The 27,059-nt window shown below is 40.1% G+C and overlaps 1 protein-coding gene across 6 annotated transcripts in view; it reads left to right on the top strand.

The window, feature by feature from the left end:
- LOC122801553 (LIM and senescent cell antigen-like-containing domain protein 1) overlaps positions 1–27,059 on the top strand; it is a 1,529,428-nt gene that overhangs the window by 704,930 nt on the left and 797,439 nt on the right. For all 6 annotated transcript variants that reach the window (XM_044070988.1, XM_044070989.1, XM_044070991.1 and 3 more), the window contains exon 2: positions 12,621–12,780. In XM_044070988.1, the coding sequence (XP_043926923.1) occupies positions 12,621–12,780 (160 nt within the window). The remainder of the gene's footprint in view (positions 1–12,620; positions 12,781–27,059) is intronic.

Raw genomic sequence — 27,059 nt, forward strand, 5'->3', positions numbered from 1 at the left:
TCCTTAAATTTTCTTTCTGCAGAGGTTGGCAAGCCCCTCCCTATTCCCATCCCCAAACTTGTATATACCAGCTCCACGATTGCCATACCTCAGAGTAAAGGGAATATTCTAAGAAATGGCATCTCAAGCTTAGAATTTTCCTGTCTGTTCTTTCAGCCATTCAGTCTCTGCTCTTCTGGACTCGCTGTAATGGGTCAGAAAATTTCAAATGGCTACCGTATAGGATACATTTTTCTGTCTTGCTTCATTTACAAGCAGCACAGAGAATGTGCTTGAATGTAACTGCTCAAGTAATGTTAACCAACAGTGCAAAAAATGAAGTATTTTGCATTTTGAAAGTGAAAGGACCCCCATATGTGAGTAGCAGAACAATTTGAATTCCTGCTTTAACCCATAAACTCTCAAATATCTGAGGCTTTTCACCCCTATTTGCTTACTGAATCAGGTCACACAGTTGTGTTTAATGTTAAACTTTACATGGGTTCTACTTTTCTGTTATGATGAGGGAGAAAATGCAATGCTATACAAAATAAGGAAGGTCTAATCTTTGTATGGAGAGCGAGAATACAGGTGGACAAACAAATGACATCATGCAGATTGCTTGTCCTTTCAATGCTGTCCTCATGGTATTCAGTGTGTGTATCGGAAGGTACTTGCATGCCAGCAACCACACTATTGCATCTGCTACACTGGAGACAAGTTAGTTAATGCAATTTATTCCCTCAGAGGTGATAGTCGCAATGCCTTATTCATTCATTCCTTAGGGAAGGTCAGATGGTAGGAGTGGTGCTTTTATCCAGTGTGAGGAATTGGGCCTTATGTTCTGTCAATTCCCACTGCACATCTGTGATGTTAGCAAAGGGTAGTGGGCAGTGGTTGTAAGCGGTGTATGTTTCTCCCTCTTTTATGAGAGGTGCTCCCTCAATGATTCAGTACCCTTGAAAGACGATGTGCTGCAGTGATCTGTGGTCTCAACCAGACAGACTCTACCCAGAGGCCACACTCCAGGCATGCATTCCCTGACCCTTCTGGCTGAACGAGATGAGTAAGTTCTGACTCTATATTTCCTGTATCTTCCTGGGCAATCTCCTACAGTGCTGAAGCTGCTAATCAAACTTCTGTCATCTGTGTTACAGATGGGGCTTTATGCTGGCCCTACTGAGACAGCAGAAGCTGTTGGATTTAGAGTCTTAAGTCTTTCTTGCTCTGCATTATTAGTTCATTAGCCTGAGTCATCTGCTAAACTCAAGCCATCAGTAAAGACTGAACTACAAAGTTTGATTATTTTGACCTCATTGTGACAGTTGTAATATTTCTCTCCTTTCCCATTGCTTTGTCATTTGTATGGTTTAGAAATTTGAGGTTGCCATTATATTTGCAGCAAGTCCTGCTGTATAGCTTCCTATTGTAATTACAAGTACCATAACAAGTCATGAAATTGTGGGAGAAAAAGGTGGTTTATAAGGAAAAAGAGCAAATATCAAAACAAGCTATTCTTTGAAATAATTATTTCTAGGAGGGCAAGTCCCCTTGCACCCCCTGATGTGGGAACTGTACTACCCACAGCCCTGCTGCTTGTATATCCTAATTCCAAGAGAATTGTACCACTGAGACAAGGGAAACTTCGAGACACTGCATTCTCAGACTTGTATGTTTTATTTATTTATTTAACATTTGTTGACCGGGAAAGTCTGACTAGGTTCTACAGAGCCTATTTTTCAGTGGAGGCCTGGGGAGAAATGCTCCAGATGCATGTCTTTGGAATGTGGGAGGAAACCGGAGTACCCGGAAGAAACCCACGTGAACACAGGGAGAACATGCCATCTCCACACAGAAGGCAGCCCAGCCGAGAAACGAACCAGAGAACCTCTTGCTGTGAGGTTAACCACTGCACCACTGTTACCCCTTTTTGACCGTGTATGTGTGTCCCCTTTCTGAAATTTTCTGTATAGCCATAGAAATAGCTTATATGTCGTCAAATGGATGGGACAGTGAGTAACTTCTACGAAATTGTACTTGTACTGATTAACTTCCTTCTCTACAATCACAAAAGGCTAAAAGTTACTTCCTGCAATCTCCTAGCCTTATCTGGAGATATCCATCCCAACCCTGGCCCTACTCTCACCACAAACAACCCCTTCCCCCACCCCCAACCTCCCCAATCACACTAAACCCTTTCCCCCCCTTCCCCTACCTCCTCTGCCTTCTCTCCTAATATTCTGAAATTCTTTACTATCAATGCCCAGAGCCTTAAGAACAAAGCACACCAAATACATGCTTGGATTAACCATAACCAACCCGACATCTTGGCCATCTCCGAAACCTGGCTAAAGCCCCATATTGCAGACTCTGAAATAATACCTCCTGGCTTCCATATGCACAGAAGTGATTGATTAAATAAAAAAGGTGGAGGCTCAGCTCTAATCTACTCTAACCTTCTTTCCTGTATCCCTCTTCAAACCCCAACTCCACAATTCAAAAATACTGAACTAACAGCTAGTCTCCTTCGTTTGAATAAACATAAGAATATCTGCATTATTTCTCTATATATCTCCCCAGGTGACAATATCTCTACCCTCGAAAATATTCTTTATTGGGCATCAGCTGAAATAAAATATGAAACCTATATTCTAGGGGACGTTAACATTGATTGGAACAAGATTAATACACCTACTCCCTCCCTTTTAATCAACCTCTACAACTTCACCCAGGTAATCTCCTCAATCATCCGACCTAATAAAACCCACCCCCCTTGATCCACAATAGACTGGATCTTAGTCTCCCATCCAAACAAAATAACTCTCTCTGGCACTATCCCAGACTCCTTTAGTGACCATCTCCCTGCTTTCATTTACCGTTCAGCAAATTCCACCCAATATCAACACCTTTACTTACCCACCCGCAGCCTCAACAACTTCAACCCCACAACTTTCTCAAACATTTTTAAACAAATTAATTGGCAAATCCTAAATACTCTCCCCCTCGACAAAGCTGTAGAACATTTCAATTCTGTCTTCCTAAATACTCTCAACTCCCAGACCCCCCTAAGAAACAAAAGAGTCAAAGCTAATCCAGCCCCATGGCTGTCTAAAGAAACAAAACAAATCATGTACCATAGGGACAAATCCTGGAAGCTTTACCAGAAAAATAAAATGCCCACTACCTTGCTGAAATACACTCAACTACGTAACCAAGTAAAAAAACTAGTTACATTGGATAAAAAAACTATTATAACAAACTCCAGTCCAACAACAATAAGAACCCAAAGCAATTCTGGAAATCAGTAAATTCCCTTCTGCATCCAGGGTCCAAAAACAATCCCTGCCCTGACCCAAGTTTAACTGTCACTGAGCTGAGCTCTCTTTTCAACTCATTTTTTACTGAATCCATAGCTAACCTAACCAAAACTTTCCCTAACAACAATCCTCTCAACTCTCACTCTTCAACACACAACACCCCCAACAACTGTCCCCTTAATTTCCAGCTCAAACCAGTTTCTACCATTACTATAAAAAGGCTCTTATCCAAATTAAAGCCGTACTCTAATGCCCCTGACAAACATACCCTCTTCCTTCCTCAAATGTGCTGCCGATGGTATTGCTGCCCCAATCAGTATCCTAATAAACAGATCCTTAAAGGAGTCATACGTACCCAAACTCTGGCGCTCAGCCTACATTCTTCCCCTTCACAAAGGAGGCAAAAACACAAACATTTCCAATTTCTGCCCCATTGCCCTACTCTCTCCTATTTCAAAAATACTAGAAAAATGTGTCCACCATCAACTTATACCTTTCTTAACCCAAAATCAACTCCTAACACCCACCCAACACGGCTCCCGCCCTGGCCACAGCACCATAACTGCCTTACTCTCCTTCCTTGAAACAGTCAATCGAGCTCGAGATTCTGGACTACTAATTTCCACTGTACTGCTTGACCTCTCTAAAGCATTTGATACCATTTCCCATAATCACCTCCTCTGTCATCTCGCCAACCTTAATCTCTCCCCAAATACTCTTTCCTGGTTCTCCAGCTACCTATCTGACAGATCTCAAGCTCTCAGATGGAAGAACTCTACCTCTTCCTTCTTGTCAACTCCCACTGGCGTCCTCAAGGGTCCATCTTCGGACCCATGCTTTTCAACATCATCAATAACCTTCACACTGTATTACCAGACTCAACTGTTATCCAATATGCCGATGACTCCACATTAGTTTGTGCTGCCCCTAACCTTCCCGAACTCCTGAGTAAAACGCAAATAGTATTTTCTACTACTGAACACTGGATGCACCAAAACCATCTCTCTCTCAACTCAAATAAATCTAAAATACTACTTTTCCCCCCTACCAGGTCTTTCTCCTATGACAAAACTGCTTTCAAAGTCCTAAGCCAATCTAACACTGCTATAGAAGTAGTCTCTTCAGCCAAACTTCTTGGCGTTACCATAGAAGAACACCTTAAATGTGACACCCACATACAACAAAATATCAAGAAAACCCACCAAAAGTTGGGCATGCTCTACAGGAATAACCTCTTTCTCTCCAACTCCTCTAGGCATACCTTGGCAACTTCCTACCTTCTACCTTCCCTACTTTATGGAGCCCCTCTTCTAACAAATCTGTCTTCCTCCAACATCTCTAAACTTGAAACTTGCTATAGCAAGATCTCCAAATTTGCAACTAATTCCAAAACCTCTACTCACCATTGCCTTACCCTACAATCACGCAATTGGCTAGAACTATCTAACCACCTAGACTATCTTCAACTTACCACCGCTCACAGATTAATATTCTATAAATGCCCAGCCTCAACAAACTCCCTTCCCCCATACATCCCTAATAGACCTCTGAGATCAGAACACCAAAATTTAATCTCTTTCCACAAACCCAAACGTCCTGCTGGCCAGCTTCTTCTCTCTAGCCAAGAAATGGAACTCTCTCCCCTCCTTCACTTAGGACCATTCCTTACTCTGAAACCTTCAAGACCCAACTCTTCTCATACCTGTCATCCAAACGGAAATGTTCCTGCTTATACCCTACCTAAAATCCTGGCAAAATTCCCCTATTACTACGCATTCTCCTTGCTCCTCTCTACCCTCAAACTATTATGTCCACTCTCGGAAAATAGTCTTTTTCTGATAACCTCTGAGTAAGCTACTTCGCTCATAAACAACTTCACTCATATAACTCAAAGTATGTAAATATTGTAAATATTACAGTATCTCTATTGTCAGCACAACTGCTTTCTTTATTTACCTTTTTAACTATAACATATGCATGCCAACTGCCCACCTTCTAATGTAAAATAACAACTGAAACCTTAAATCCTTCCACTTCTCAGTCGATCATACTGTGCAGAATGGAAATACCTGTAACCTGTCTTGCTATTATCTGTTTACTAAGTTTTTTTAAATGTAACATTTATGCACTGCATTTTCCAACTATATGATTTTATACTTGTATTTTTACCTTTAACAGTTTGTAACCAGTATTGAATTGTATTGTATTTGCTTGTGAAGCTTTTCTCCCCGGGCCTCCACTGAAAATGGGCACATTCTGGCCCAGTGGACTTCCCCGGTAATCAAACTGAAATAAATAAATCTTTTAGGGAATAATGTGTGGACCATTTAAGATGATTATCATATAAACATAACTAAAGTAAACTCATGGCTTTTTAAAAGGAAAAAAAGAATGAGGTATTCAATTTCCTTTGGCTAGTAACTAAAACCCCACCATCTCACTGACCCACATGCAACTTAGGCATTTGTTTCATCCAGTGATAGTCTTCCGCTCCCTCAAATCAGTAAGTAAATAGGTTATAGCCAGTTATAATGAATGTCCCTCCTCTTCTCATTATTGTAAACTGTGTGTGTTTGTGTGTGTGTATATCTGAACTACTCACAAATGTTTTTGAACATATATTACACTGGATCTGACGAAATCAGTTGATGAAAGCAATTATCCAAATAAAGTTCCATGAGAGAAGAGGCATTCTTTGAAACTGGATTTTTAATTTTTATTACTTGTTAGTTTGCTTACCAAGGGACCCAGTACCATCAAAAGCTCAAACACTCTTTGCCCTTCTATGCTCTCAAGCCAGTCCCTTTCTTTTCCTCATCTTTCCACCGAGAGAAGTGAGCTATACCCCTCAGTCACTCATTCCTTCTCTGCTGACTTTACAGCTTGCAGACCAATAGTAGGACCTGGTGAAATTATGTAGTCCTTTATAAACGTGGGCATTTACATCATCTTCAGAAGATAAATCAGCAGTCACAGCATGGTGCATCAAAGTAGGCTGTATCTTTAGGCTGTAGCACTGTCATATGTATGTATATATATATATATATATATATATATATATATCCGTACACATAGGGTTTGTAGGAGACTACATAGATTGTCATATTATAGATGCAACAAGTGTTGTGATGTGTAGCAAAATCATGACTCTAGAACAAAGTTCCCTTGTCCTACAGTACAAGATAGTTCATGTATCACTCAAGCCAGCACACCATATATACCATTCTGATTATTGATTATTTAACATGTTTAGCAAATACATTTAACAACAAACCACATTGGGACACCTGCTACAGTTACAAAGTCCACTTATCACCCCACCCACCCACTTCACAGTTGCGAATGTAATGTAATGTACACACACACACACACATATACATTCACTTACTAAAGGCTCAGGTACTTTCATCTGTCACTTCTTATTGCCTATATTCCATTTGTTAAACCAAGCCCCACTAGCTCAGACATGCACAGTACTGACTTAATAAACTTCCTACAGATTGATGACTGTCATAGGTGGGAAGGAGGATTGACAGGCTTGCATCTAGCTTTGGTTTTCATGTCTTTCATCATTAACTGTATCCCCCCTACTCCCCACCCCCTCAGGGTCACCGCTTTGGTTTCCTCTACCTGTGTTGCCATCTTCATCATCTCTGCCAGTGTTGGTATTTCCTCTGATGTCTTCCTTGTTACTGCTTTTTTTTTATTTTTGCTCAGTGTGGAAGGGAGCATCCTTTTCCAAAACTACATTTAACAATTCAGATAGTTTAGACAGGCAAGTCTGTAATCCCAGACAAGCACTGAATAAATGAAGTCGATCTCCTCTCGCTCCAGTTCTACATCTCTATTATGCATTACTTACATAAGGAAACACCATCTCCATGTAAAAATGTAGTATTTTTGTCTTTTAGTGGTATGTATGGGTATCCAGAATACCTAATACTACATTTATCCACTTTAACATTTATTTTGGGTAAGACTTCTGTTTCTTATTGATTTTAGCAAGCTATGCTAATTTCTAAAATTTCTACAGAAGTGATTTTTCTTTTTTTTTTTTTTTAAATACCTAGCTTTGACAGAACTAAGCCTATTTTGCAGGTAATGCCATATTCATATTGACTATTTCAGTCAACCTTCGTCTGTTATCCCTTTGCCTTGAAAGCTAGCGAGTTTAGTCAGTGTTTTATTTTACTTTTTATTTTGTAATTATTTAATTCTAATTTAAATTCATTTCATTTCTAGGGTTTGATTTAGATGGAAAATGTTTCATATCTGGAAATGTGTGAAGTTGCATTGTATCTCGGGTTGAAATGAATGAGTGATACAAACTGTGGAAGTGTCGCTTCCACAATGAGTGGACGAGAGAAAATGCATTGAGGATCAGAGTATAAGTGTTTTCTGCACTCCCTCTCACCCCCGAACTTATGAATACCAACTGTATGGTCAGACCAACTCGAACAAGGGAGAAATTCCCCCAAAGAGGCATCCCTGCCGACACAACTTGACGACAGTGATTTCCAATGGAAAAACTTTGATAGTCTGTGGATTAAACCTCAGGCAACTGAAGCTCGAATGTTCAGTCTTCATCCACCAGTAGGATAATAGGGGATATTTCCCTTCTTTAATCAAAGATATTTCCTTTCTTTAATCAAAGATCATTCCTCTTAGCCCATTTTCTGATGAACTAAAAGCACATTATAAGACTCTGAGAATGTAACAGATCTCCCTGTCTTGGTCATATAACTTTACCTCTTCCTTCCCTATTTACCCCTACATAGCTTGCTATGACTGTTTCAACATGCCAGTTCTGATATGTAATTTGTATATAATACACGTATAAATTGTGCTTTGTCAGTCCATCTGGGTATAATGTCATGTCTGTATTGTCTTTTTACCTTCAAACGAGCTCTGATATTCATTTTGCATGTAATACTGTATGTATTGTATTTTGTCTTTCACTTTGTATAAAATGTGTCTGTTTTGTTTGCCTCCATGCTGACGCTGAAATGGGTCCAGTGAGATTAGTGCTCTGTCCAAATTACTCTAATTATTGATTGCTTAATTAGTGTAATTCAGGTATAAAATTGGTTTTGAAGGGTTAGCAGTGATTCGGATGAAGTCCTGTGCTCATTAAGGACAAAAGTGCTTAATCATTTTATGTCCGTTTTTCAATAATAAAAGTTTTTATTATTTTTCCCAAGTGAATCTTTGGATTTCGGCTTTCAGGTTACTTTTTTCATTTTACTGGTCATTTTATAGTAACCATCCTTGGTTGTATTTTAATAATACTGAATGTCATATTTTAAAGTCTACACTGTTAGTACTAGTGATGTAGAAGGATCAGTCTGTGATTGTGGCCCAGGTAAACAAATTTATCTTGCTACTCGAGTGCTTGCTGGCAGAGTGGATGAGCTGGCCCAACCTGGGGATAGAAGGAGAGAGTGGAACCAGCCGCACACACTGCCACTATACCTCAGGAGGGTTGGCAATGTAAAGGGACTACCTTGAGATGAGCAGTACGCCAACAAGTCACAAATGGGTGGTAGCCTTCATAGTGAGTGAGCAGAAGTGTGCACTCACAAGGAAGGGAGCATTGAAGTGACTGTGTCTGCATATCGCCTTTACAAGGAGATGGGTTAGAGTAATAAAACTCTGTCTTTGCTGGAAGGCTATCGAGAACACACTGCATCTTCATGGCTGGCTGCCTGAATGAATGAATGATCTTCCTTGAACAGATCTCACTTCCACTCTGGATGAAATCCCCAGTGCAGAGGAACGAATGGGCAGTGTCTAATCAAAGGGAGGCTTGATGGTCTGCAGGCACGGTGCGAATCAAGTAGCAAAAAATGTTTTGAAGTCTGCTGTCCAGTAAGAATTTTTTTTTTTTTTTTATCATAATACCAAGCGACTTTCAACATATTTGGTGATTTCAAACTTGGACCAGAATTGTGTTTATATATACAGAAGTATCCAGTGTGAAAATGCCATTGTGGTTACTTTGTGTGAGTAAATAAATATGGAGGTAGTTCTCAGAAAATGTTTTGTTTTGAGAAGTGAGATGGAGTAAGGTGCTTTCGTGCCTTATGAGCTAGACTCAGTTTAGGTTACAGAGCTGGAAGTCTTCAACACATTGTCCCGGGCTTTCATACAAGCACTTCCTTGTGGAATAGTTTAAGCATCAGTAGTAACACAAAATTCTTGGAAATTCCAGTTTGCTGTCTTGATATTCTAACATGCAGACATTCATGTGGACGTATGATATGGTCTGCGAACTGAAGATATCCTGCATTCTGGGCCCACATGATTGTAATATTAGTCTGTTTACCTGACTCTAACAATTTATTATCCATGTCAACTTTAAAGTTCTAAATTAAGCATTTGTATTCATTTTCATACAATAATATCAAGGACTTTAATTTGTTAGTGCTGGTTTTGTATCGTCATTCATTTTCTGTTTATTGTCATGGAGAAGCTGGAGTCTGTGCCAGCAAGCAGTAGGCATAAGGCAGAAAACCCATCCTCAAAGCTGTCAACTGTCCAGAGTTTCACAGAATGTCCAGATTTTTGCCTCATGTTTTAGGTTAGTTCCTCATAAAATTTTTGGTTTTCTGGCGACTCACTGAGAACACTAAATAATGGCAGGCAATTGAGTTTCAGACTTCATATCCTTCAGAAAATGTATGCTAATGCAAATCCTGTTAGTCATGCAACTTTCTAAATTCATGAGAGAGAGAGATTTAAAATCTGTCCTTACATGTGGGCCTTTGCCACCCATTGTTTTAATCTTTGTTCTGATTTCTTTTGCTAAGAGGTTGTAAGGTATACTTTCTGGATGGGATGGCAGTCTGTCTCAGGACACACACACGCATGCACACACCACACCATGTGTGATGTAGACAATGGCAGTTTATTTTATTTGTTGACTGAGGCAGAGTCCTAGTGGACTGTTTTCAGTCTCGGCCCTTGGTCTGCAACCACAAGAATACACTGCATATTTAAAGGTTAACAGTCATTTAAACATGACGGTGTAAAAGTTATTTACAATATTTGTATAACTCATTATTCTTTATCAGTCATTCACTTGTCTGCATGCCTTTGATCAGGAGGACCTGCATACTCTGGTGAAAATGCATACAGCCACAAAGATATGTATAGACTGCACACAGAAGGCATTTTGGCTGAGAAATGATCCCAAGGACCAAGAGCCATAAGGTAACAGTGCTAAACACTGTACCACCCTATCTTTACTTCTTCTTTCGGCTGCTCCCATTAGGGGTCGCCACAGCAGATCAACTGTTTCCATTTCTTCCTGTCCTCTGCATCTTGCTGTGTCACACCAACCACCTGCATGTCCTCTCTCACCACATTTATAAAGCTTATCTTAGGCCTCCCTCTTTTCCTGTTACCTGGCAGCTTTATCCTTAGCATCTTTTTCCCAATATACTCTGCATCCCTCCTCAGCACATGTCCAAACCAACATAATCTTGCCATTCTGGCTTTGTCTCCTAACCTTCCAACCTGGGCTGACCCTCTAATATACTTATTCCTAATCCTGTCCATCCTCGTCACACCCAGTGCAAATCCTAACATCTTCAGCTCTGCCACGTCAAGCTCTGACTCCTGCCTTTTTGTCAGTGCTACTGTCTCCAACCCATATAACATAGCTGGTCTCAGTACCCTGTTGTAGACCTTCCCTTTCACTCTTACTGGTACTCGTCTGTCACAAATCGCTCCTGACACTCGTCTCCACCCACTCCATCTTGCCTGTGCTCTCTTCTTCAGCTCTCTTCCACACTCACCATTACTCTAAACTGTTTATCCCAAGTACTTAAACTCATCCACCTTCGCCACCTCTACTCCCAGCATCCTCACCATTCCTGTATCCTCCCTCTCATTCACACACATATGTTCTGTCTTAGTCCTGCTGACCTTCATTCCTCTTCTCTCTAGAGCATATCTCCACCTCTCCATGGTCTCCTCCACCTGTTCCCTACTCTCACTACAGATCACAATGTCATCTGCAAGCATCTTAGTTCACAGGGACTCCTGTCTGATCTCGTCGGTCACCCTGTCCATCACCATTGCAAATAAAAAAGGGCTCAGAGCTGATCCTTGATGTAATCCCACCTCCACCTTAAACACATCCATCACTCCCACCAAAGACCTCACCGCTGTCACACTACCCTCGTACATATCCTATACCACTCTTGCATATTTCTCTGACACTCCCGACTTCCTCATTACAATACCACAACTCCTCTCTAGGCACCCTGTCATATGCTTTCTCTAAATCCACAAAGACACAATGCAACTCCTTCTGACCTTCTCTGTACTTCTCCATCAACACTGTCAGAGCAAACATCCCATCTGTAGTGCTGTTTCCTGGCATGAAACCATACTGCTGATCACTAATCATCACCTCCCTTCTTAACCTAGATTCCACTACTCTTTCCCATAACTTCATGCTGTGACTGATCAGTTTAATCCCTCTGTAGTTACTACAGCTCTGCACATCACCCTTATTCTTAAAAATCGGTACCAAAACACTTTTTCTCCATTCCCCAGGTATCCTCTCACTTTCCAAGATTTCATTAAACAATCTAGTTAAAAACTCCACTGCTATCTTTACTAAACTACAAAAATAAAAGTGAATGTCTGTAACTTCACTAGTCACTGTTGACAGTATGCAATCTAATATATGTAGAATTTATGCTCTGGATTTAATGGACAATTGTCTCTTTAGTGGCCAGCATTTGTCACATTGTACCAGCTGACCCATGAGATGTAATGTAATTGCTTACTGGAAGTTCTGCTTCAAGGTTGTTGCTAACTGTGCACCAGCATGTGCCATAAACTACAGAACCTGTACAGGTTTCATGCATTTGTTTCAAGACTTTTTTACATCTGTAAAGTATTAGGTGAATTGTGTTCCTGTTTTACATTGTTCTTCACTTGCATACTGTTTTTTCATTCTCTGATAGAGATACAATAGTTCACCCACACTCTAAAGAGTGTTAATATCTGGGGAATATGTTGTTGCATTTTGTAATATCTGATTCCATTTTGTATAACTGGAGACATGTCCTGTTTGTGCTGTAAATTATCCGAATATGCAGAAAAGAGAATGATTTTATTTTGTTTTTTTTTTTTTTTACCTCAGTCTCTTGTAAAGTTTGTTTATTGAAGTAACTTTGGAGCACTTTGCAGGTTGCGACTTGGTTAGGAGCACATAGTGCAACCAAATTTGTACTTTCTTTACCCTCAGAAGCTAGCTATACTGTCAGCATTAATGGCTTCTTTTTTTTTTTCCTGTTTGTTTTGCAGCAACATGGCAAATGCTCTTGCTAATGCCTCTTGTGAACGCTGTCATTCTGGCTTTGCACCTGCTGAAAAGATTGTCAACAGTAATGGGGAGCTGTATCATGAGCAGTGTTTTGTGTGTGCTCAGTGCTTCCAGCAGTTCCCTGAAGGGCTGTTTTATGAGGTGAGTCCATCAGAGCTATCACCTTTTTTAAAGCAAATCCTGACTCATTGCTTGAAAAATAGATTTGGCGTAAATTCAGATGGTTAACGTCATGATGAATCTTTAATGACCATGTTTTTTTTTTGTTTAGACTTCATTTATAGATGCCCCTTTTGTTCTGTTCTGAATTTGTTTAATAGAATGCAGGTAAATAAAGTTTCATTAAAGATTAATTTTTTTTGCTGGATGTACACAGCTTTTTATCAGTACAGTCAGCTGTTTACTTGTTAACAAAACCAGGTTTGGTAATTGTAGTGGACATAGCATTTGGCATGAGACAGTAATAAAGAATGCTTGCATCTGATTTTGACACATCCTGACAGTGGAATACTGAAAGGACTTGTTTCCCTGATCGGCATGTCAGGCGGGCAAAGTCATGTTTCCCTGACACTGTGTCTTCCAACTGGTTGCATCATTAGCGACCTGATTGTATCAGTCACTTCCTGTTTTGTTACATTTCTTTCCCACATATTAACGTGCATACAACAGTGATGACTCTAGAAATTTGCAAAAGAGGGTATGGGTTGATATTATGTGTGTGTGTTGATCTGTATGTTTTGTGGATGCCTGTACACTCCTGGCAGCAGGCTTTGATCCTAAAAGGATAGAACATACGTCTCTGCACCACCCTCTAAATCTGCCAGTTAACATCTTGACTGTTTTCCTTTGACATTGAAGAAATTAATTTACTTTTCCGTAGAAATTTCTGGGTGTGTGTTGAAGTTACTATTTTCACCAGTTATTCTAGCATGAAGAAATATTAAGTGCAGGAAGTAGATTCCTTCTCTCATCAGACAGACTCTACCTTTCAAGCCTAGGCATTCAGCATGATTTCAGTACATGCTTGTCTTGTGGCCAGAAGACAATAGTGAATTACATTAGGAAATTAAATTACTAGGGTAGAAAAAAGGTGGTATATCCTAAGGCATGGAAAAGAAAGGAAATATTTCCAGATGTTTGCATTTCTCAAGATTTGTGCACTGTACACCTCAAGCTTTGGGCCCCAGGTGCTTTCTTCACTTCCTTAGTGGAATTAATTATAGGGGTCTCTGAATGCTGTCCTCTTGTCCATACACTGCTGTGCTTGCAGTATAACTGGCCATCCCAGTGCCATCATTTCCAGAACTATGTGCTGCCACATCACCAGGGCAAATGTGTACCCTGCATCTGCCACCCCCCCCACAGTAAACCTTCAGAAAGACACCATTTTCTTAGCATGGGATTCATCTTGGTTGCTTGTGGATTTACTGGCCAGTGTACTTATGCCTCCTTCATCATGTACCTGGGTGTATATCAGGCTATTTGCAAACTAATCTTCCAGCCAGCAGGCTTGCCTCTTGATTCATCATCTCGTTTTAGCTATCCATTATTGGGTCTGAGTCTGAAATTAGTTGTCTCTAAAACATCAACTCTACAGTCTGATTTGCATTTTATGTTCTGCCTGCTTCCCTGATGTAATTTCCCTCAAATAGGTCCCTGATGGCAAGTCTAATATCTTATCTGTAGCCCCATATCAGCTCGTACCTTTAACCAGATTCAAATATTCACTTGCCTCCTGACATTTGTCTGGCCTTTGGCATAGCACTGTGTGACATACTACCCCTTAGTGTTGGTCCATTATCAGTATCATTAATGTACCCCTAATGTCAGTTCCAACACTGCTATCCCCTGTCATTGCACCTGACAGAATGTTTAGGTTAGGGTCAGGCATCAGCCTTCCCAGTGTTAGTCCTGGTGCCTGCACACTCCTCTACTGCAACACTTCCTCATGTACTATAATGTCTTGGTTACATCTGCTGTGATGATATCCCTAATGATGCCTCCAACCCAAGCTGATCTGCAGTGGCCTTGCAACACTTAGTTTCAGTGAATTCCTGTAAGGCCTCTGATGCATCTGTGGATGTAATGAGTTTTTCCTCAGCAGAGAGGCCCAAACTTTCCCCACCCCCGTTTTACATGGTCACATTCCAAGAGGTGCAGATTCTTGCTAGTGGTTAGGAAGCTGAATTCCTTCTTCCAGAAATCTAGCTTGACTTTGCTTACCGGGAAAACTGGTACCAAATGCTGACTAGGAGGAGGACCAAGGCTCCTCATCCTTATTCTGTCCTCCAGAGGATCTCTCTCTTTTGGTGAACCTTTGCATCCCATTCAGGAAGTAGGCCAGTGTTGAATATACCCTCACCTGTTAGAGAGCTTCAGCACTTCATCCCATGTCTTTTGTTTGATCCCCTCTTGCTGATAGGTTTAATGATGTGCTGAAGTCATTATAGACATACTCTGATAAGGAGACACATGTTCTTTATAAAGTCATTAGCATTTTTCTACAGCCAAGGAGTTTACCACACTAGCTGATGACTACTAATCTGGACACCACAATTACTGCAGCTGCACTGAAGTGCAGTCCTGCACTGTAGACCACAATGATGCATCCTTCCTGAAAGTTAATTGAGGACTTTAGGCAATTTGCAGAAGCAAATGTCTGCATTTTGCATATTACCAGTGAGGGCCCTAAATGATATCACTTTTATAGGAAACCTTAGGGAAGTCCTAAGCAGAACCTATGAAACATGAAACCAGATACTACAAGGCAGATTTAGAATGCTATGGACCAGGTATTGACTGATTTTCACATGATGCAAGTCACTTATGACTCTGCAGTTGTTGTGAGAATGACAGCAAACACAAGTATTGTCATCCATTGGTACACCTAGCTGTATCTTACTTCATTTACTGTGGATAACACCTATTAATGTACAGCCCATAAACTGATTCCCATCTCTCACTTGGAGAACATAAAGAACACCAAGCTAGATTTGTCTCCTGCTAGGATAATCAATTTTTCAGGCTCCCTGGTGTTCCTTTTAGAAGATGAAAAGGAGCCAACACATTCCTTGGTTCCAACACTCTCAGCAGAACAAAGCAGCAGGGGTCTTGTCATCAAAGCTCTGGAGGCTTGTAGCTGGGGTGCAGCTATGGTAAGTACTGTTATTTATAACAAAGGTAGTACATCAGGAACTTGTCCTCTGCACCTTTTGAGGCAAATGTCAACAACCAAGTGGTTACCAGATAAGTTCCCCTTTGTGGAAGTGGTCAAGGATGAGTGTCCTTCTGCCGTACTACTTGGTTTGGCTTTATGGGACTGGTTGCTGTATTAAGTTTTAAGTTTGGTTACTATTTGCACGTCTGGTCTTATTTCCCAGGCACAACCAGATCATAGTCTAATCATGCAAGACTGAAGAATCTTGCGTGTATATTACCCGATCAAACGTTTAGGTTAACGAATACCTAAATATCGAACTGGTAATATTGAAAAATTAAAACAGCAAATGGCCAATTTAACACAGGGAATGAATTCCCTTGGCCGCAAAAAAAAAAAAAAAAAATTAAACCAAAATGAATTGGAGGCCCTCATTCCCCACACCCCCTATGCGGGGGGCTGTTCCCCCCAACTAAATATACCAACTCCAAGATCGCTCTACAGTGGGGAAAAGGCAAAATCCGCATAAAGGTCAAGGGAATTCTTTCCCTGAGTTAAATCGTACGTTTACGTTTTTTTTGCTTTCGCTATTACCAGGTCGAAATTTAGCTATTCACTAACCTAAACATTCGATCAAGTAATAGGAACCCAAGAATCTTGCATCTCATTGTGAAGAAAACTCTTCAATCCACCCACCAGACAGAAGGGCACAACATTTTATTCTCATTTATGTCTAGTAACCAAGAAAATTTGGGGTATTAGACTTATTTTTGACCATAGTGTTTTCAGCCTAGCCATTATAAGGCAAAAATTCCACATGATCAACTTTCAAGCTGCACTTCATCTTCTGTACAGAGGAGATTAGATGTGCCACTGATCTTCTGTACAGAGAAGATTGGATGTGCCAGTGTTTGGACCTTCAGGATATTTGCCTGCACATGATAATCGGGAAGGAAAATTGAAAGTTACTGTTCCCTGCATAAGGCAAGATTGTTTCTCTTGATTTTTCCATTCTCCATCTCCTTGGCACCAGCAGTATTCACAGAATGCATGATACTGGTAGCTCTTCGTCTACAGGCTTTTCACATTTGTATTTTTTGATGCCGAGACACCTGTCTGTTTGGTGCCTCATCAAAGTACAAGCTTAAAGGGTACAAGAATGAATAGTATAGCTATTCAGGAATCTTGGAATTATGGCCAGCACCCAAAATTGAATTACAATCTCATTCTAACACTGTTTTGGATCTTTATTAATTACTATTTGGACAAAGTTCTTGCAAAACCCAAGCTTCTGCTATATTGTCTGCAGATAATTTTGATCCTACTTTGTCTTTTCATGGCTTCAAAGACTCCAGGTATGCCATTCTTATGAGGCTATGAACTGTCATGGCAGTAACTGATCGCATGATTTTTGTGTTCCTCCTTGTGAGGATTCTTTATTGAACCCTTACATTTCAATGGTCTTAGCATTCCAGTTCCATACATACACACTATTTACTCTGAGCTGTTGTACATCTCTCCATTGGTAGACACTCCCAGACCACCTTTTTATGGTGCATCTGTTCTAACTATTTTTCCCAAACATGGAACTACAAACTGCTTCCAGACTGAGCTGGAATGCTTATTTTAAGATGGTTGCAGGTTAGGGCATATGGCCTTCACTACATTTCCAGCTGTACTTTGGCTGTTTAGGATATCAACGTCTGATATTTGCCCATATGCCCTTCCCAAAGAGCATGTTCTCATTTATTCATACATGCTGATGGTGGTACACCAACAAGCATAGGGGGAATGGGCTTATGTGTTCTTTGCAGGGAGACCAAATGTCTTTGGGAGTGGGCACTGGTCAGCAGATTTTCCTTTTCCTTGTAAGTTTAAAGGATTGGAAATTAAACTGTTAATTTAACAGATTGGCAATTAACTATTTGTTTTCTGATCATTTATATCTTAAAGTAAAACCCAGTTACTAAAACCCAGTTACTTGGTTCTCAAACAACAAGGTAATTACTTACTCCCTGTACATTCATTTAATGCAGGAAAATTGAAGACGGCTTAGTTGGACTCTGGCAAGAATTTTAAAAGTAAGTTTTTTGTAATTAAAAAACTTGAAAACAATTTTTAAGCAAAATATAGTTTGCAGAAACAGTCTTAAAAGACATTTCACATGAGGTTTAAGCTGCTAGTTTAGGAGTCTCTTTTCCTTGTGGTCTTCACTTCAACCCAACACATTTCTGAACCTTAGCCTGTATGTGTTCAACCACTATTTCTTTTTTTCCGTAAAAGATAGAATAGTCTTAAGTACTAATTATTGCAATGGTTGCATCAGTTCAAAAATCTTAACCAGTCTTTCCCATTATGAGTGATCTTTCACCACAGTTCAGTTGTGAACAGTACATTCATAAAACCCTGGATAGTCAGTAGCAGTTTCACTTCTGTACTGCTCCACTTTCTCTTCCCATTACCAAGGGTGGGTAAGGTAAAATTTTTCAAATAGTGCCTTTGAAATGGACTGTCTGACTGCACAACCTTCTGTTAAAATTACTACAGCAAATTGTTTAGGCTCTTGTTTTAAATTCCACTCCACTTAAAGCAATGTACATTATTATTGCCTTCTTCAAAAGCCAGTTTGCTGATAAATATGCAGCCACAACATGGTCTGCACTTCATTACCTTTGCCAGACATTATACATATGATATGGTTTCCAGATCTAGAACTTCATTTTTGGAGCAATTTTAAACAGTATTTTGGTAGAGACCACCATCCAGTAAGCCAGTTTTGAGAACTGCATGGGATTCTGTCCTTTCAACAGCCTGTTACCAATGAGTGATGAAATCAGATAATACTGTCATGCACTTAACATGGCCTTGAATCTGTCAAATGTCATAGATGAATTTATTCTTCCAGTCTCCCTTTTGTCATTTTGCTAGAACTGTAATCCAGATCGAGTGGGATTATAATTGTTTATAGTGCCGTATTTGCTCATTGGCCTAAGATCCTTCAGATCCTTTCAGTTAGGCAAGAAATGGTGAAAGAGCGAGAAGTGACACCCCCCCCCCCCCAAGTTAGTTGACTGCTGATGTGACCAGACTGCGATTACTGAATGTTCGGGGAGGAAAGCCTTTGCTGACCTGATGTACAGATCACAGAAACAAGTCTGTTTATCATCCTGTTACCAAAGTGTCATCTCACAACTCCAGAGTTAGTGAGCGTTGTTGCCACATTTTCTTGATGAGAGAAGGTGGCAATAACCCTGTCTAGTATGGCCTTGAAATACATGTAATATCCCACTTACCCTCCATCACTTCCTTCCCCCATTCTCTTACTCTTTCTCTACCTGTCTTATGGCCCCTTAAATGCTTCACTGTTGACCACACTTTTCACTAGTGCATTCCCTGGCCATACAGTATTTTCTATAAAGAAGTACATTTAGAGATGCAGAGAGTAATAAGTCCCAGCAATCTGCTGCCTTTGCCGTCCCCTTCCCCCTTTATCCATCCTGTTCAGATGATCCATATAAATCTCCCTGATATGATCTTGTGCACCTGTATCATATCTTCCTGATGCATCTGATTTCAAGTGAGAGAGCTCTGTTTGTTCTAGTTTCTTTTCATATCCTTTCCTCGCAATCACATGATCTTCTGGTGACTTTCCTTTGGATTCCTTCCTTAGTGTTTGGGCATGTCTCTTTCACTCTATCGTTTAGATTTTTCTGATCGCTTTCCTCTGGATTTTTCCAACACTCCCTTTTTTGAATGACCTTTAGAACAGGAACTACAGTACTCAGTGTGTTGTGACTTAGTGCCCTGTAGAATGGAAGTGTTACTTCTATGCTTCTGGAGTCTGTTCCTCCCCCCTTTGAAGGTTCATTACTTTATCACTGTGCTCTTGGTGGTCCATTCCTGGTGGGACCAGTACTTCCACATCCTTTTGCAAGCTGTTTTTACATTTATTTTCCCCTCAGGTGTCACGTTTCACTATGGCATTTGTAGTCCAACTGCAGTACTCTCCATTTAGCCTTAACCACCACCCTTTTGCCCACTTGGTCATCCTTTCTGAGTTTTTTCCCCTAGACACTCCCTCTCCCTACTCTAGAGCTGCATCTGTATCTGTGTAATCAGTCAAGAGGTCGATGTTCTCTAATCTGTCAGATGTTGTTGAGACAAAAATATTGAAGTAGACTGTACCTTGAACAAATGCCTGCTGTACTCTAGTTGTCTGTCACTTTTCTAATTCCTGATATCACCCCTCTCACCATAGCCCTCTGTATTTAGTATTTTTGTTACCCCAAGATGTTTGAGTGCTAAACATAAAAACTCATACATATGTGCATGAAACCCATTCCCTCAAATAGCTATAATGTCTAAATAGATGCGCATGAGGAGAACAGCAAGTTTGTGCAAATGTTAAAAATAAGTCAAGGTGAGTCCTCTGTGTCCTGCCATTTAACTCTGTAGCAGCCCATTTCCTTTATCTTGGTCCTAACGCAACCCACTGTGTGGAAGTAAGTCAAAGACCTTGCTGAAGTCCAGACAGGTTATATCTACTGGTTCTACTCTGTAAAGTTCAACTGTAACCTGTTTTGTGATACCAAATCGGGTCTGAATGATGGTGTCTTCTGGTCATGAACTCATGTTGGCCGATGCCCTGGAGACTGGCCTCTAGAAATCCTAATAGTTACCCCTTCAGGATTCTGTCTGTCCATGCTTTCCCTCTCATGGCTGTTAAGCTATAATTGTCTGGCTTTTTCCTGCCTCCCCCTTAACCATGTACAAAGGTGGTATGTTTCCTGTAATCCTGAGATGTTTCTGCACTAGTCAGTGATCTGTAGAAGATCTCTGTCAGGGTGTTTGCCAACATACTGTCCAGATTCCTGAGAACTATGAAAGGCAGCCCATGTAGTCCTTGTGCTTTTTGCTTCCAAAGATCAGTCATTGCCCTCTTTACATTATTATTGTCTTTCTTGGTGTTTCTGCACTGTTCTTCCCAGTCTTGCTTGTCTCACTCCCACCATGGCATGTTCTCCTTGCCTTTCTTTGTGGAGACTAACATAAAATATAGTTACATTGCCTCTATTTTTTCCTAATTTTCTGTTAGCTCCTTCTAGTTGTTGTTCTGCCTGACTAGTTCCATTCCTCCTTTCCTCTTATCAACTGTGTTCCTAAAAAAAAAGCCCTTTGCTGCTATCCTGTGTGTATTGTGCCTCCTGCATCTCCTCACCCTTCCATTCCACCTCTTGTAGAACCTGTCTTTGTCCTGTTAGCCTCATATTCCCATGTGGCTATGATGGCCTTAACTCTGCAGTAGCACAGTAACAGAATACTGATCTAACTTTTCTAGTAGAAACTTTATCACGTACGCCGTAGGCATAGTGTCATTAGTGGCATGCTTTTTATAAGTTATGTTTTCACAAGTGTAACAGTGTTAGATTTTAGACTAGCATTCCAATTTGACCATTTCTTCCACATTTAAAACAAGAATTTAGCTGATATTTTTTCTTAACATTCGACACAGGTGTTTACTGTAGATCTACACTGATCAGTTGTGTGCATATTTCCATAGCATAACCATCTTTATACCACTAAAGCAAAATATTCAGCATCCTTAGGGTTAGTTTAACTGGTCCACTTTCTTAAACTAGTAGGTAAAGCTATTTCTTCTGTTTTATTTTCTAACCCTAAATTAATTGTATGCTTGAAGTCACATAATTGTGGTCTGTTTCATTATGACAAAAAGTCCTGCTGTGAAACTTTTGAGCTTGTCTGTTAGAGCTAAAACCAGAAGAGCCAAATCTCTTCTCATGTGAGACCAGAACAGATGGGGGGTTAATTGTTGCACAACTTAATAGAGAAAACTGAAGGGGTCATTCTGAATAGGAAGGACACATGGGGGAAGGAGGGGGATACAGGCTGCAGATTGTGGGAACAAACTATTCCCTTAAACACCAAAAGTACTTGTCCACAGGGAGGGTTGTAGACTAATGGAATGGATTATCAGAATAGATGGTGGACTGGGAATTTACAAAAACTTTCAAGATGGCATGGGACAGTTGGAGAATGTATAAGAGAAGAGGTAGAATGCTGAATGCACAGAAAGGGAAGAGTGCATAGGCTTGTTGTCTCCTTCTGCTGTCAAGCAAATGAAATTTAATACAATCTGGAAATATACATTTGTGCCTGTTATTTCATACTTGTCAGAAAATATGATCTTTGGAATGAATCCCTATAGCCAAGTACTTACTCTGCGTGTGTGTGATGTTTATCTATGCTTTTGTCATAATGTGAAGATCAAACATTGCAGACCACTAGCTGAGCTACTGAGCTGTTACCAGCCATGGGGATTATTAACTCAGCTTTTTCCCATAAAAGTTTAATTAAAAACTGATCCAGCAAATTGTTTAGGTGAAACACACCCATGACTGTTCTAAATTTCAGCTTCTTTCTTTTCTGTAACTAAAAGCAAATGTTAAATTAACACGTAAACAGAAGTCTATTTAATATGTTCAACACATTTCTTATATGGTGTCATTCAGATATCTTGCTTGTGATCTGTGAATGTTGTAAAACTGTTTATATATGTTTTTTGTGAAGAATGAGAATGATTTAAAAATTCTGTCTCAGAGTGAGTTCTATACACCAGTCTTTCAGCACACAACAGCTACCCTCAATTTGACTAAAACATATTTTTCGTGAACATTTTTGTGGCACTGCGGTTGGTGTTACTACCTTACAGCTTCAGGAAATGGATTCAGATATGGAGCGTGACACTGTTTTTGCACAGTTTACATGTTCTCCTTGACACCACATGAGTTTTGTTGTCTTGATGTTCTCCTATCTTCAGACATTTTACTTGGTTTGACAGGCTATTGTATATTTTCCTATTTACATATGTCTGAGGAGTGCTGAGGAAGTATCCTGGGTGTGTCCCGCCTTTTACAAGTTGGTTTTAAGTAAGACCATGGTTCTTTTTTACTTTAGAACTATATTGAATGGCTTTACAAGTAAACATTTAATAGGCAAATTGAAAATTGTACTTTAAAGGCATTTAGGAAGTATAATGATCACATGCTGAGAGTTTGCATCATATTTGTGCAAGACAAATGCTGTGAATGTTGCTGGTGTATGTGTTTGTACTTGTATGTTTTTGTGAGTGTGATTGTGCACACATGCATTGCTTTTGTTTCTGTGAATACTTCTTGAAGTATGTTTTAATGCTGTGTTAGTGTTTTGTTGTTAGTGTATTGTAAACCTGTTTAAGTGAATGATGTGTGGAAGTTTTGTAATGAAATTGATGTGTGGTCTTCTGGGGTTTTAGAAACTCTGAGGGTCGCCATACTTTACCATGGATCTAATTTGTTTAGCTGAGAGCAAGACTGTTAATTGGAAACAGGAATTTAAAAAATGGTCAAATATTATCAAGAGACTTGAATGGAGAGAAGTAATTTTTGAGGAGGAGGAGCAAAACTCACCCCGTCTGGCTTTGTATTCTGCTCAACTCCAGTGTCTCTGCATCTTGAGGAAGAGAGAATTCCTTGCCAGTGACCCTTGTCTTTTGGCTTCATTTGGTCCGATTTTACTCAGTTATGTTAAAAGTCAAAATTGTCAGATGATTTTTTGCCAAATGTATTGTCCCCTCCTTCTATGCATGAAAGTGTGTGTGTGTGTGTGTGTGTGTGTGTGTGTGTGTGTGTGTGTGTGTGTGTGTATCTGTGAAAGAGAGAGAGACTATTTGAGCTGTATGTGCAGGGTTAATATACAGTTTCTGCTCTGAGAATGGGGTGATCCAGTACAGTCATATCAACTACAGCAAGTTGGAAAATTCATTTTTGCTAACACATACTATATTTAGACCAGATTCACATTCTGTATAATGTGCTGAGGTTTAAAAAAAGAAAAACATTAAAAAGTGACACAAGTACAGACATTACGAGATTTACTTTGGAGAAAAGTTACCTCTAGTAATGAGGGCTGAAGAGGTTACATGTGAAATGTGGGGCAAATATGAACAAATACTAAGTGAAGTAGAACAGAAGTAAAGTATGTATACTGTGGCTATGTGGGATGGAAATAAGTTCATGTGTATATGCAAGGCTAGCGTCAACCAAGGTCTTTGTACACCTTGCCATGCAACCCAACCCGGTTATGTCAATATGTGTCATGGATGATTATTAGGAGGGAGGGGTGTTGGGATGTTTCTAGAGGTTATGCAGGGGGGTTGTGTTAGTTTGGGCATTACCGTTTGCTTCAGACCTGAGGTGAATTTCCGATTTCTCATCCACAAGTCAACACAAGGCTGGAGAAGCAGCGTTAGGGATGGACTTTGCTTCACATGGATGGGGGAGTCTGTTCCAGAGCATGGGGATTCTCTGAGACACATCTATCTCAGCAACACATCTTCTTTATGTCACAAGCAAATTTTAAATCCTTGGATCTAGTGGTTCTGATGTTCACTTCACAGATGTGCAAAAGGTCCATCAGAACTGGATCTGAGGATGCCTTGTATGCCAGGCATAGATCGCCTCTCTGTAACCTGTATGAAACTTAGTATTGGAAAGTGGTTTAAAGCAATCCATGTAGATAATGTTTATACCCTGGATTCTGCTGGTAAGGAATCTTTGTAGGTATTCCAGTTGTTGCATGTGTTTGGTCAGGTGCATGATGAAGGGAATATTATACTCAATGGTGGGTCTGATAAGGGCTGAATAAAGTGGCACTTTGACTTCCTTGGACCTGTATGCCATGTCCTTACTTATAAGTTGTCTGACATAGAATGAATGATTGTTTTACTGCCTTTGCCACATCTTGGTCAAAGGCCAGATTACTGTTTACATATATTCCTGATTACAAAGTCAACTCTTAGGGATGTTTTATGAATGGAGTAATTAGCATGGGTGGCAGTTTTCCCAAGACAGTGTAGTGCCTGGCATTAAGTTATAATCCATTACGTTGGCACCAGTCATTTGTTGTGTTAGACCCTCTTGTAAAATGTTTGGGGGGAATCTGTGATAGCTCTCAATTTGCAGTCATCTGTGAACTTGGTCAGACAAAGGCCCTTAAAATTAGACTTTATCTCCTATAAGTAGTTGCCAAATAGGAGTGGTCCCAGCATGGATCCCTGAGGTATCCCGCTGGTGACTTGTCTGTTAGCGGAGGTGGTCTCACCAATTCTGACTTCTTGGATCCTGTATCTGTGAGCCAGCTGGCAATCCAGTGAATTACGTAGAGTTTATGCCCAGTTCGATGAGTTTATCTACTGTACTATTGTGGGGTATTGTATTAGACATCCGTTGCCTTGGTGACCTTTTCAAAATCCACCAGGTTTAGTAGGCATGATTTTCCTTTGTCAAAGCCAAACTGGGTTGGGTCCATTGTCTCAAGGTGACTTATGTTTTTGTTGATCATTTCCATTATGATTCATTCCATGGCTTTGCATATTAGACTTGTCAGACTAATAGGCCTGTAGTTTAGAGGGTCAGTTGATGGTTCATCCTTATGAAGTGGGATAACCTTTGCAGTTCTCCATTCTCATGAAACAGAGCTTGTTTTGAGGCTATAGTTGAAAAGTAACTCAAGTAGTTCTGATAGGTCATGTTTCAAGCTATTTAGGGGGCATCCTATGATATTTTCAGAGCCTATTGAGGCTGTGTTTTTGGCCTTAGCAAGTGCCACCAGGAACTCATCCCTCTGAATAGTTTGGGGAGGGCTTTTGCTAGTGGATATTTCATGGGGGAGGCTGGGGATGAGTGGTGGGTGAAGTTTTAACTGAATTTCTCAGCCAGCAAATTCACTATATCACTCTACTCAGTGAAGGTGGCACCATTGACCACCAGTTCGGCACATTGATGTGGTTTCATAGCTGTAGAAGGCCTTGGGGTTTTCTTTAGCCTGTGAGGCTGTCTTGATCTCATAACTGGCTTTGTTGGAATTAATTAAAAAGGTACTGTTTTTATGGGAGTTGCTGCTGTTGATTTTAGCCATGACTGTTTTCCTTTTTATTATATACCTTATTAAGGTTAGGATTCTACTAGAGTAGTTTATTTTTAGATGGTTCCTTTTTAGTTTACTTCTAGGAGGTACAGCAGTCACTTACATGGTTGTACTGTGTCTCTGTGGGCAATCTACATAGGTTGCTGTGAACTCTTAGTTGGGCAAGGCATTGCATTTTGACAGGCTATCACTTCATAAGATGTAGTTTACTTTGGAACCGTTCTAACTGTTTTAGGGTTTGCTGGGGTCACCAAGTTGATTTTTATTTTAAAGGAGACATCTTTATGGTCCAACCTCACTAGTGAGAATGTGACACTGGGGGGGTGGGGGATGCAATGCTCTCCCATATTGGTGTGTACCGGGTTCAGTATATTTTAACCTCTGGCAGTTAGGAATCACTGCACACTCCTAGTAGGATGGGCAAGCCATACTTTGCTCAGTCCATTCCTTCTCTGTCTTGCTTTTCAGCACCAAAGTCACTATTTAAACTCAGGTCGCCTGGGTCAAACTCTGGGTTTAAACCCTATGAGCCACAGAGACGAACACAGAGAACAACTTGATCCATCTGATCTGTTTTCCTGACTTTTGGATAGGTTACTGTTGCCGTGTAATTAATAGCCTACACTCTTCCTTGCTAGTGAATTGCCTTGTGTGTCACTGACACATTACTGAATTCCTTCAGTGCATTTGAACATTCTGCATAATCAGGCAGGCTGCCCAAGACATTTCTGTTTGTTTCTGTAAAAATGACATGTAGGTGGATAAGTGAAGGCAGTATAAAAGCTTTTTTAATTCTCTGTTTACTGGCTTGGAATGTTGTGCCTACCTAAAGCAGGAAAATACCCTGTGGTTGAAGGCACAGTCAAAGGTTGAGCTCTGTTTGCATTATCTGTGCTATATTTGGAACAAAGCAGTGCATAGTGAAAGACCTGAGTGTAGGTGACAAATTTACCCAGTGAGTGAGAACTGATCTGAGAAAGAGCCTTAGTTCATATAGTTCACAGGGTCAGAAACATGAAAGCAGTTTGTACTGAATGTATCATTGTATTGAGGTTGTGGCTGAAAAGGGGCCCTTGCAGTCCAGTCCACCTGTCTGATGAAAATAAATCATGTTATCATGAGAATCCTCCTTTGAAATTGTGTTATTACTTAATTTTTAAATGTTCATTCTTTAGGTACCCTGGTAGGCTGATGTATGTATGCATGTATGTGTGTGTGTGTGTGTGTATATATATATATATATATATATATATATATATATATATATATATATATATAT

The sequence above is a fragment of the Protopterus annectens genome, chromosome 5.part0 (genome assembly GCF_019279795.1).
Source record: "Protopterus annectens isolate FY-2018-M chromosome 5.part0, PAN1.0, whole genome shotgun sequence".
NCBI classification, from domain to species: domain Eukaryota; kingdom Metazoa; phylum Chordata; order Ceratodontiformes; family Protopteridae; genus Protopterus; species Protopterus annectens.